The sequence below is a fragment of the Asterias rubens genome, chromosome 5, assembly GCF_902459465.1.
Source record: "Asterias rubens chromosome 5, eAstRub1.3, whole genome shotgun sequence".
NCBI classification, from domain to species: Eukaryota; Metazoa; Echinodermata; class Asteroidea; order Forcipulatida; family Asteriidae; genus Asterias; species Asterias rubens.
The window spans coordinates 18,313,352-18,325,787 of record NC_047066.1 but is presented as its reverse complement, the minus strand read 5'-3'; the positions used below and the strand labels follow the sequence as shown (position 1 = coordinate 18,325,787).

The following is a 12,436-nucleotide window of genomic DNA, read 5'->3' as shown; positions in this document are numbered from 1 at the left end:
AGAGACAAAGTCCGTCCGACTCTGAAAGTAAACCGAGTATAAGTGTTGGTACAAACCGCTTTAAAGGCAGAGGATGGTAATTACTCAAAATAATTATTATCATAAAACCTCACTTGGTAACGAGTAATGGGGAGAGGTTGATAGTATAAAACATTGTGAGAAACGGCTCCCTCTGAAATGACATAGTTTTCGAGAAAGAAGTAATTTTCCACGAATTTGATTTCGACACCTCAGAATTAGATTTTGAGGTCTCGAAATCAAGCATCTGAAAGCACACAACACCGTCTGAAATTGGTGTTTTTCTTTCTTAGTTTAATCTCGCAACCTCGACGACCAATTTATGCAATATGTTGAGATACACTAAAAAGACTGGTCTTTGACAATTACCAATAGTGTCCACTCTCTTTAACCACATCATGTTTCATTGACAAATAAATGAACTGTGTACGGGCCTATACTGTTCAATGCTTTCACTTGCTTTGTGTGGTTTTACTTAAAAACGCAGTCATCATGATGATTACTGTACCGAGAGCCACACCAACAACAAAAATCCATATTTGCCCTACTTGAGACCGCCCCTTAAATAATACGTAACATCAAACGTGCTGGTGAAGGATATCGACTGTTTGTTGTCAACCACTTCAAGACGGAAAAGACCTTGATGGCTGAGCGTGTATAGCCAAAGTGGTGTTGCCATTATTCAATACCAACTCAAGGTGTGTAGGTGCGCCCTATTGTTACGTAATACTGTGTATTGTACACTGTAAGATGATTTGAAGATGTATTTACCTTGCATTGTGTTTATGTTAATTTGATGGGTATGTTTTCACAGTTTGTTTTGATAGTTTATTGCGAACAAGAAATATTCAAAATTGCCGACCTATGGTTTCTTCCCTGCATTTCACTATTGACTATGAACCCCAGATTGTGACACCCAATAGTAGTTTCTTATAAAAGCACTAGCATCCGTCACTCAGTGACGCGCAACTCAAGGCGTTCAGTGTTTTTCCTGAAAGGAATGATAAGCCTATGAAGTTGCGTTTTAGAAATGCGATACCCAATGGTTTAAAATGTGCCGTGGTGCAATGTGCTGCCAATCCAAACCAGGAACACCAGGGTGGACCTTCTCTTTAAGATAAGTGTACTGGGTTCTTTTAGACCGAAAACGGTTTTTATATGAAAGACTTCTCTTCAAATATTATTCCATTAAGTGCTTTACTTTGTGAGAAAACATTAAAACAATATCAATTCTCGATATCGAGAATTACGGATTTATCTTAAACACATGTCATGACACGGCGAAACGTGCGGAAACAAGGGTGGGTTTTCCCTTATTTTCTCCTGACTCCGATGACCGATTGAGCCTAAATTTTCACAGGTTTGTTATTTTATATAGAAATTGTGATACACGAAGTGTGGGCCTTGAACAATACTGTTTACCGAAAGTGTCCAATGGCTTTAATGTTCTTGATTGTCTTAACTTACTGGAGGTTCTTTCTTCCGGGATATCTTTAGATCATAGGTTTCAGGGTGACCGGGTTTCACTTCTCAGTACCAGAAAGGTAACAACGAAGTCGTATTTAAATAAATAAAAAGGTCCCACGATTGTTTTGTTCCCAAAAATGATAACAATTGATGAAACGATGAAAGTTGCAACAGCAAATTCTATTTCTAATTGAGAAATTTCGACAACAACAAAACATTGCTGTTTTCTAGCCTTTGAAAACAACTCTGCTCGGGTCGAAACGTCAGGGCATAAGTACTTGTTTGCAGATTTCTAAATACTTAAACATTTGGGGCCAATCATGCATTGCCTTTTTCTTCAGGCAAAAAAAACATTAAAATTTTAATTAAAATCCGTCATTCGAATCTCAATAAGTTACATTATTTTTTACTACAGAGCTAAGCGACGCAATAGAGGACAACCACAAACAAGAATAAACGCACGAATCGATAACATTGTATTAGTCATTTGTATGGAGGTGGTCACACACCCATTTAGACGTCAAGCTGGTTTGATTCGAGTTGTTTTTATCCCAGATATTTTGTGTCAAAAAACGACACACCCAATCAAAAGACCGCCAACATTTGAATATATACGCCTACGCCTCTAAAAGATGCTTTGTCAGATTTTTGGCCCCAAACATTACATAAAAATAAATTGAGTGAATGGTATTTCAAAGAGTATCACCCGCTCTAACGAAAAAAAGTTTAACTTTTACTTTTAATGGTCAGGAACCATGACAAAAATTTAAAACTTTCTTATAAAACACATAAGAATTTGTCACGTGATAGTTTGTCGGGATCTCGACAAAAACTAATTTTGAACACTGTATTTCACTGCTACTAATAATTGGCGGACTTTTTCGAGCAATGGCTCAAATGAAAGCTTGTAACTTTCTCGACCCCCATCAAAATATCTTTTGAATTTTAAACCAAAATTTCTGGGTCAAATCGGCCAAAAATCTGACATAGCATCTTTAATAATTATTATCATATGAAGAAACGATCAGAAATACTTATTGCAAGAGAAATAACTTTATTGACTATATTGAAACAAACGTGAACATCAATTTTTAATGTGACGACTTTTGGCTGTCAATGCAAACTCCCATTTTCAAACGATGGTAGCCTGACCATCGCATCAAAATTACACCAAAAAAATGCATTTTCTTTAACAATGACATAACACTTTGCGAAATGATTTTACTGGGTGACTTAGGTCACCGTGGTCCAGTGGTAGACTACCTGACAATTACAAGGTCTTGGGTTTGAATTCCACCGAGCTTAATACCGCAGACTTCACAATGAATAACTACAATAAATACAATAACATGGCGTCCAGTTAATCATCATTTCTTGATTTGTGCAATCCCTAACAATAATCGTGAAACCAATGTTTGTATGAGAGAGAGATTGGCTATTGCCAGCTTGGTGTTTATAATCCCTTGTTGGAGTTTGCCGAGTTCCCTTGATGGGAGGATCGTCTAATTCTAAACAAACAAATAACAAGGATACTTGGGAAGGAATTTATTGGAAAAGTTTCCGTATGGCGCCACCACTTTTTCATTCGAAATAAAATAATATAGTATCTAATTTACCTGATTGATATATCCCTTTTTGTAAAAATGAGTGAAAAAGTGGTGGCTCCATACGGAAAGTTATCCACGACTCCCTCTGAAGTAACGTAGGTTTTGAGAAAGAGGGAAGTCTTTTATTCCTATCTGAAAGCACACAAACTCGTCCAACAAGGGTGTTTTTTCTTTTATCATTTTCTCGCAACAACTTCGATGACCAATTGAGCTCAAATTTTTCACAGGCTTGTTTTTTTATGTTTATGCTTATATGATGGGATACGCCAAGTCTTTGACAATTCCTCAAACTAGTGTTTTGACTTTTACAAGTTTGAGGACCATTGGTGTTTCTTCCAGACGTTGTTCTGGCGACTACTCGTTCGGCACTTTGAACAACCTCACCCATGATTAGTAATGAATACGGAGTCCCATGATTACTTCTTATGTTTAAAACGCACAACCTCCTCTTGAAGAGAAAGAGGAGTGTATGATGGTGATGATGGTAGCTTACCTGATACCGCTGCTCCTGGTGTGTAACTCCCTGAAGCAACAGTAATCGTGTACGGTGATGTCGATAACGGCTGTGTTACGGCCGAACCGTGCTGAGGTGTAAGAGTGCTACAACTTTCCGGGGGTGCACCAGTAGAACGAGATTCCACTCCCATCAGGAACATTGATATCCCCAATAATAAGAACATCCACGAGTACATCCCACGATTTGACGCCATCTTGGATCCCAAGTACGCAAATGGTGGAAACCGATTTCAATTTCCTGGCGTTTGTTCAGTTAGTACGTATAGAGAGGCAGCGTTTAAACAGTGTATAGCTCGCTGAGTTAGCTTAAAATGACAACCACTAGTAGAGTCTCGGTTTGCATTCTTATTCGTGCTCATTCATGTGAGTATAATTCTTACTGTACACACATCCATCAGACGTACGTCACAATAGAGCAGTCCTAAAAAGGGTGGTGTCGCACCTATACATGGCACCTCTGGTCAAGGCTGAAAGCACTGACTCATACCATGGTAGAGACAGGTAGAACTTTTCGTGCCTCACGTTGATGCCTTTATGGAAGAAGTTTTTGGCAATGAACGTTTTGTTAACAACAGATTCTGTGTGGGAAATGAAGCGAAAAGAAATTGAAAGTGGAAGGTAAATTTAGGCAGACGGAAACCTTCGATTGACCATGATTCAGCCTTCATCAGATTTATTCCATGGAAATTCTATGTATTTATAGACGTCACAATAAAACAAGATTTATATCTGCAGTTTATAAATATAGGTTGGGAAAACGCTGTTGCAAACAATTTACCAACCAACAGGACCGATTGTGATAAATTAATGCAAACAATGAATAGTTAATGGCCTGAAGTTTCGATCCTAGCAACGTATCTCTCGATAGATTACAAGACAATATACCTTTTGTTATCATGCTGCCTCCATCTTGGTCATGTTCCTCGTATCGAATAACAATAATGAATGCGAATAATCATTTTGCAATTAGGAACCAGACTAGTTTGATCTTCCAGCCTCAGTTTGGTAACATTTATATCAATGCTAATTTCAAGATGGCGGGCACCGTGAAAAAGGTCTATAGTCCACTAATAACTAACTTGTGGCGTCGCGTTTGTACACGTTGCCAAACACGGTTGTACGGTTCACTACACAAACGGTTAATTAATACTAATTAAAAACAATTGGTTGAAGGTTGGCTCCTAGTGAATGATAATACCCATGGCTACATCCTTACGGACTATGGAGAGGGTTCAGCCTCGGGAATAGGTGGCAAAGTGCCTGACGGGGCAGTTGATTTGGACCAATAGCCGAATTGGTTAAGCGTGGTCCTCACTTTGAAATGGCTTTACGACTTGTGATGTTAGGCGATCTCTAAAAAAACAAAATAACAATAATATACTCTATGGCTTTTTATGTCAACACTACATTTCACTCTTTCTTTTTAACCCAACTGATACCATTGCCATACCATTTAAAATAACACTATTATTAATAATGATGGCTCTCTACAGATGTATAGGCCAATCTGGTTATTCATCAACACAATGGCATAATAATTTTCTGCATAAAAATGGCACCATGTCATCATCAATCATACAAAACCAATTGTATTTTCTGAATGAAAAGAGTCCCGATCAATAAAGTTGTGTAAGAATAAATGCCTAGTATAATGGCACAGCTGACAAGCAGTCCAGCTGATGAACTTTGACCCGCTACAACCGAAGATCTTGGTTGTTTGTGTTTTCTTTGTTTGTTTGGTGTGGTGTTGTCGGTTTGTTTGGTTGTTTTTGTTAGTTTGTTTGTTTGTTCGTTTGTTTGTTTGTTTGTTTGTTTGTTTGTTTGTTTGTTTGTTTGTTTGTTTGTTTGTTTGTTTGTTTGTTTGTTTGTTTTTTTGTTTGTTTGTCTGTTTACCTGTATAAGATAGACAATGTGGGTGAAATTTAGTTGCAGATCCATCAATGGCTGCCTAAAACAAACGATAGACGGTCCATGTCCTATTGGCATTGCCCCATGTCATTTGAAGTGCCTCTGAGACGAACCGAAGACACCCGTTATCCATGCTCCCAACCGTCTTCAGTCAAGGAGGGGCCTTGAACCATGGAGGTAGAACTACCTCCATACTGACTGTTTCCCTTCTGAAGTTGCCAAACTTACAATGTGTGAGAAGAGGCACATCGATAGAGTTACCGTCACGATGTCGTAAGAAGCTGGCAGTCGTTAAGCAATGTCTACTTCTATACCCTCCCAAATAGATAGGCAGGACTGGAGAACATGGCAGCCCTCATAAAATAGACTACGATTTAATGTGTGACACAATGATGACAACAATTATAGCACTTTAAATCTATGCCACATACGAAGCCCAGCCCATGGGGAGCATGTGCCGGATGACTAGATGGCAGCAAACGAGAAGACTGTGTTCCAATGCCAAACATTTGATGATAGGTTATACAAGAAGGAGAACCACTGCCTTGTCTGGTGTCTATGACGTCATAATATTTAGTGGAAAGTCTCCATTCGGAGACCGAATGTATGGCTATCAGCAGCGGCTATGGCTGAACCACCAGATAGTTATATCCTTCGCAACCACAGGGCGTGCCGCAGCAAAAATCGCTTGATTTGGATACGACTTTTCAAGGTCAAGCTTGAAGGAAGAAAGTAGTTATTTTCTTTCCTCGTGTTGGTCTGTTAAAGACATCGGGGTCGATTTCACAAAAAAGTTAGGACTAATCCTATTCCTAGGGAATACTAAAAACGTATGGCTAGTCCCGAGTTAGGACGAGTTCCTCGTCCTAAGTCGAGATAAGACTAGTAAATCTTTGTGAAATCCACCCTGGACAATATTGGTAATTGTATAAGACCAGTCTTCTCACGTTGTGTATCAACATAATGCATTAAATAACACACCTGTGGAAATTTGAGCTCAATCGGTCGTCAAAATTGCGAGATAATAATGAAAGAAAGAAAAACTTGTCACACGAAGTTGTGCGCTTTCAGATGCTTTGTTTCGAGACTTCAAATTCTAAATCTGAGGTCTCGACATCAAACTCGTGGAAAATTACTTCTTTCTCGAAAACTACGTCTACCAGAGGGAGCCGTTTCTCACAATGTTTTATATACGATCAACAGCTCTCCATTACTCGTTACCAAATAAGGTTTTATGCTCTAATAATTATTTTGAGTTATACCAATAGTGTCCACTGCCTTTAAAGGTTATCGGTTGATCGAATTCATTTAGGGCCTAGACAATAATCCGTGTTTATGGATTATCCTTGAATTAAAACTTGTAAAGGTTGTGTACTTTTATGTAAACACGACGGTAATTTCGCTGGATTTCTCACGACGAACACTTTCACGGTATAGGCCTAGTGTTCAGTCATTAAAGGAACACGTTGCCTTGGATCGGTCAAGTTGGTCTTTAAAAAGCGTTTGTAACCGTTTGTTATAAAATGCATGGGTAGAAAGATGTTGTAAAAGTAGAATACAATGATCAACACAAACATGCCTTGAAATTGCACGGTTTTCCTTTAACCTCTTCGACTAACATGGTCGGCCATTTATGGCAGTCAAACTGTTGACTCCCATAATGGCCGACCGTGTTAGTTCGCAAAGTAAAATGACATACACGCAATTTCGAGGCAAATTTGTGTGGATCATTGTATTCTACTTTTAACACATCTTTCCAACCATTATGCATTTTATCGGTTACAAACGCTTTTTATAGACCAACTCGTCCGATCCACGGCAACGTGACTAGTTTATCAAAAACTAGAGCGTCAATATAGCCTAACCTAACATTAGTAAAATTGTTTTGACATAATTTGTAGGCCTACGGTTAGGCCTAAATACGTTTTAACAATGGCTGACGACGCCCTATTTATGTGCGACGTGCCAGTTCAATGTTACAATAATCTCTTTATGAGGCTGTTGACACGCCTGATCAAAATGCTTAACTTCGTTGCGTTTCATGTGACTGCAGTCCAAGGCTATATATGTGAGTCAAACAGCCTTCACAAACCTTTTCAGATATTCACTGTTCTTTTTGTTTTCTTTCTTTTGCGGTATGGAAGCAAGTGGGTTTTTATTATTGACAATGTAAAGACGTGTTTACGTTTATAGCTTGTCTACAAGATGTTCATCTTGTTTCACCATCGGTTTTCCTGTCGGTTTTTTTGTTCAATTTTATGGCAGTGCGTCCATAAATGAAGTTTAGGCTTTGGATTTTGTCTAGGTCTTGATGACCTGGTTTTTCTTGTTTTGTGAAAGTTTATGTTTATGGCATAGCATAACTAGCCCTATGTTTCGTTGAGTTGTTGATTGTTTTTGTATAAACGCAGCCACTCACTTTCAAACAGGAACTGAAATTTCTCTAGCGAAAATTTCAAAATGAATTTTAAAAAACACATAATCATTACCTAAAGGTTTCAAGGCTACATAGGCCAAGCCTATACCACCATTGGCCTGGATATTGAAATATCCTAGGCACGGTTTTCAGAAACATTCGAAACTGAAAACTATATGACCCTATTTGGACTTCGGTTCAAGTGATAGACCAGCCTGCTCCAATATTGTAATCTGTTTTTTTGTCCCATCAATCTGTGATGTGGTTTACTCTCTTTTTTGTGCGTTTTCCTCACACAGCTTAAACTTCAAACAAAATGTGACCTGTTATATTTTTCTCTCCACAAAAACTTCACGGTTTTAGGTCACACATGATCAGAGTGCTGCTCTCATTCCTTTCGTTTTATTACCTGAAAGACTTTTGCCCGAAGTACTTTGCTAGTGACACCCGTGTATCATGTGGTGAATTTGGGCTGCGAAGAAAACTTTTGTGGTGTTCACCAACAGCGCCCTCAAGTGGCATGAGTTGGTAAGTAAATCAAAGATAACATCATAATCACATCACACGTCAACATGGCTGAAGATAGTGATGGCGAGGAAAGACTGAGTCTGGTAAGAAATTATCCTTTTTAGCAAGATTCTGACAAGAGTAATACTTAGAGAAAGACAGTAATAGAACTTTTGGGATGGTTAAAACAAATCATATCCGACTCTAGCCATTATAATGTGTGGAAATGTAGCGGTATGCAGTGAACCATTTCCTTGATTGATTGATTGGATACACGTTATTAATATTAATAGCAAAGCTAAATGCTGCTTTAATGCTACGCACCCCGCAAATGTACCAATCGCTACTAAACAAATCATCATTTGCTACTCAATATTAACATTTACTGTGCACAAAATCACTGTGGAATCACTGTGTGGTGTAGAGGTTTTAAACTAGTGATTTAAACCTGTGCCGAGGCCCGGTTCTTGATAATTTGACCAGGCCTCGGCGGGTTTAAACCACTAGTTGAAAATCGATTCCACACACTTTGATTCCCATTCATAAATACCTTTCCGGTCAAAAAACGTGGACACTTCTTGGTCAAAAGGTAAAATAAATGCAAAAATTATAATTCTTTAAGGATTGCTTTCAACACAACACCCCTCCAGCTATGAAATGGTAAACAACTCCTTATAAGGAGATGATGTGCGCGTTGTGCGTATCGCGCGATGTGGCACAACTGTTTCAGCCGTTGCTCTCAACCATTAGGAATGAAGAAACTGTCTTAGAAGCGCTGGTGCAAGCTCGCGTGTCACGCCCATGTTATAACACTTTTTACTGGTGTTATAGCATCCGTTCAAACATCCCCACGTGATGCCTTCTCGACCAATCAGAATGGATAAACTGTCTTAGGTATTTATGAATATAGGCCCTATTTAATAACACTTAGAAATAATAAAAATAATAATAATTGTATAATAATTTTATACCATAGCATGAACAGTTAGTTTGACCAGTGCAGTTCTGGGTCATTTGACACTGACCAGTCCCAATTCCCATATCTCCTTTGTAAATGAAAAATCCTAATGTGTACAGCCAGCTCTGAAGCAGTGTTCCTTTGCTCAGGTTCAAGGTTTTAGCCAGCATTTGGTGAAAGGGTGTCAACATTAGCTGAAAAATTTAAATCTGGGGGTCTAGATACACATATTCGCCAACAATACATAAAAAAAAACATTACAGATGAAACAGGGATGTAAAAATTGACAGCAGGGTGTCCAAAAAACACACAGACACCACTCTGGCTATCACTATGCCCCATAACCTTGAGGTGTTTACACAAATTTTGTGGATTATGATTAAACTAACATTGAGACCCCTACAATGCAACACCTGAACGTGACACGAACAACCAGTTCCATTTTCCATACTTCCAGATTTTAAATCATTGATACAGATCTTGCAGTACTGCAAACCCAGATCTGCTTTTGATGCATACCAATCTATCATTGTCCAAATATAGTTTTGTTGATTTATTACAGCACATGACATACCATTGTGTGGAGGATAATGGGAGTGTTTGTAGCCAAATACTCTGTGGGGTTGAAGTTAAATGAGACGAAAATTGTTGCATATAAATTTAACACTCATTTTTTTCTTTTGATGCCATGGTGATTCTGGGGTGGATTTCACAAAGGTAGTCCTAACTTAGGACTAGTCCTAGGCAATGCTAAGAGATAGGACTGGTCCTAAGTTAGGATGAGTACTTAGGACTGGTCGTATCTCTTAGCATTGCCAAGGACTAGTCCTAAGTTAGGACTACCTTTGTGAAATCCACCCCTGGTAACTTTAGCAGGCAGTGTACATTAAGTTTCAATCTGTTTGTCTGTTCAAATCTGTTCAATCTTGTCTGTCTATGTAAGTTAGGGTTTTTTAAAGAAACTGGACACTATTGGTAATTGTCAAAGATCAGTCTTCTCACTTGCTGTATCTCAACAATATGCATAAAATAACAAACCTGTGTCAAATTTGAGCTCAATCGGTCGTCGAAGTTGCGAGATAATAATGGAAGAAAAAACACCCTTGTCACACGAAGTTGTGTGCTTTCAGATGCTTGATTTCGAGACCTCAAATTCTAAATCTGAGATCTCGAAATCAAATTCTAGTTGAAAACCGATTCAACACACTTTGATTCCCATTCATAAATACCTTTTCGGTCAAAAACATAACTTTTTGGTCAAAAAGTAAAATAAATGCAAAAAATAATTGTTCAATGATTTCTTTCAACACAACACTCCTCCAGCTATGAAATGGTAAAGCCCTCCGCCGCCTTCGGGTAAACAACTCCTTTAATATAAGGGAATGCTGTGCGCGCCGCGCGTATCGCGTGATGTGGCACAACTGTTTCAGCCGTTGCTCTCGACCAATAGGAATGAAGAAACTGTCTTATAAGAACAGGTGCAAGGTCGCGTGTCACGCCCATGAATTAACACTTTTTACTGGTCATAAACAAAGGTTTATACACACCCACGTGTCGCGCTCTCCACCAATAGGAATAGCGAAACTGTCTGAGGTATTTATTAATAGAAAATAAGACAGAGAGACAAAGCTTGTGACACCTGTAGGAGTGCACATGGCTCATGATATATTTTAAATTGACAGTAGGAACAATGGGTATGTTCAGACAGTCAGACAGTGTACTCATTTAGACTCAAACTGGTTTAACTTTACAAGGTGGTCAGAAAACAATTTTCACCTCACGTTCAGAAAGTACCAAGTTAAACTATGGATTATCAACCGTTTTAAGAGGTCAAAGCAGACCTCTTAAAGACACTGGACACTATTGGTAATTGTCAAAGACTAGTCTTCTCACTTGGTGGATCTCAACATATATTATGCGTAAAATAACAAGCCTGTCAGATTTGAGCTTAATTGGTCGACATAATAATGAAAGCAAGTCGTGTGCTTTCAGATGCTTGATTTCGAGACCTCAAATTCTAAACCTGAGGTCTTGAAGTCAAATTCATGGAAAATCAGTACTTCTTTCTCGAAAACTACGTTACTTCAGAGGGAGCCGTTTCTCACAATGTTTTATACTATCAACAGCTCTCCATTATAACTGGTAACCAAGTAAGTTTTTATACACGTACTAAAAATTATTTTGAGTAGTTACCAATAGTCTACACTGCATTTAAATGTCTTAGAAGCATCCAGTTTATACACAATGTTCACAGATGCTTGTCGTGTTCATTGGTCAACCTGTGTTACATAAAGATCATGGCCGCAATGGGTCATCTGTTGTGGGTTAAAACGAATGTGGTCTTTTTTAGTCTGTTCATAGTGTTACAAGATAAACCCTTAGTGGTCTAAAGATACCCCCCCCCCCCCCACCAGCTCCATGGTCTTTTATGGGTTGAACCCAACTGGTCTAACTTTAGAATCAATCAAGCACACAGAGTTGAACTCAATTGGTTGAACCATGAGTTAAAAACCGTCTTTAGTACTGTGTCTGAATGACCTCAATGATCAGTTGATTTAAACAATTTGTTTCATTCTTGACCCTTGCAGGAGGATGAATTTCATTGGTTATTGAAGGAGGAAGTGCATCCAATCCTACTACAGTTGCAACAGTTACTCAAGGTAAACACTTACAATGGCTCTTATTCCTGTGAAATACAGCCCTGGGGATTGAGAGACCCTAGAGTTTTTTAACCCCACGGTTATCCTGACGCACTTTCACACTGTCCCTCGCCTAAGTCCTCCTTCCACAGGGTTCTGGTTTCACGTTTCAAGTATACCTCGGGGTTTGACTGTTTACCCTGAATCCAGTGCAATTCCCCAGGACGAAATTCCAGTTGAACCTAGTTAAACTGGAACTAGTTGAAACCAGTTGATAAACTAGTTAAACACAGTTAAAACCAGTTGGTTTAATATGGAAAATGGACAGAAACCAACTGGTTTATAATTTCAACCTAGTTGAACACAGTTAAACCTAGTCCAAACCAGTTGGTTGATATGG

At 38.7% G+C, this 12,436-nt stretch overlaps 2 protein-coding genes across 11 annotated transcripts in view; one reads left to right on the top strand and one right to left on the bottom strand.

Annotated features, from left to right (window-relative positions):
* The window catches only part of LOC117290362 (neurogenic locus notch homolog protein 1-like), an 89,365-nt gene extending 85,437 nt beyond the window's left edge, over positions 1-3,928 (bottom strand). For all 8 annotated transcript variants that reach the window (XM_033771713.1, XM_033771715.1, XM_033771714.1 and 5 more), the window contains exon 1: positions 3,586-3,928. In XM_033771713.1, coding sequence (XP_033627604.1) covers positions 3,586-3,802 — 217 coding nt within the window. In that variant the 5' untranslated portion in view covers positions 3,803-3,928. The remainder of the gene's footprint in view (positions 1-3,585) is intronic.
* A 4,564-nt stretch (positions 3,929-8,492) lies between these two features.
* Positions 8,493-12,436, top strand: part of LOC117290603 (protein rogdi homolog) — a 29,780-nt gene continuing 25,836 nt past the window's right edge. For all 3 annotated transcript variants that reach the window (XR_004519058.1, XM_033772061.1, XM_033772062.1), the window contains exons 1-2: positions 8,493-8,543; positions 11,986-12,057. Coding sequence is in view for 2 of the 3 variants with exons in the window: in XM_033772061.1 (XP_033627952.1) it covers positions 8,505-8,543; positions 11,986-12,057 (111 nt within the window). In the remaining variant the exon portion in view is untranslated. The remainder of the gene's footprint in view (positions 8,544-11,985; positions 12,058-12,436) is intronic.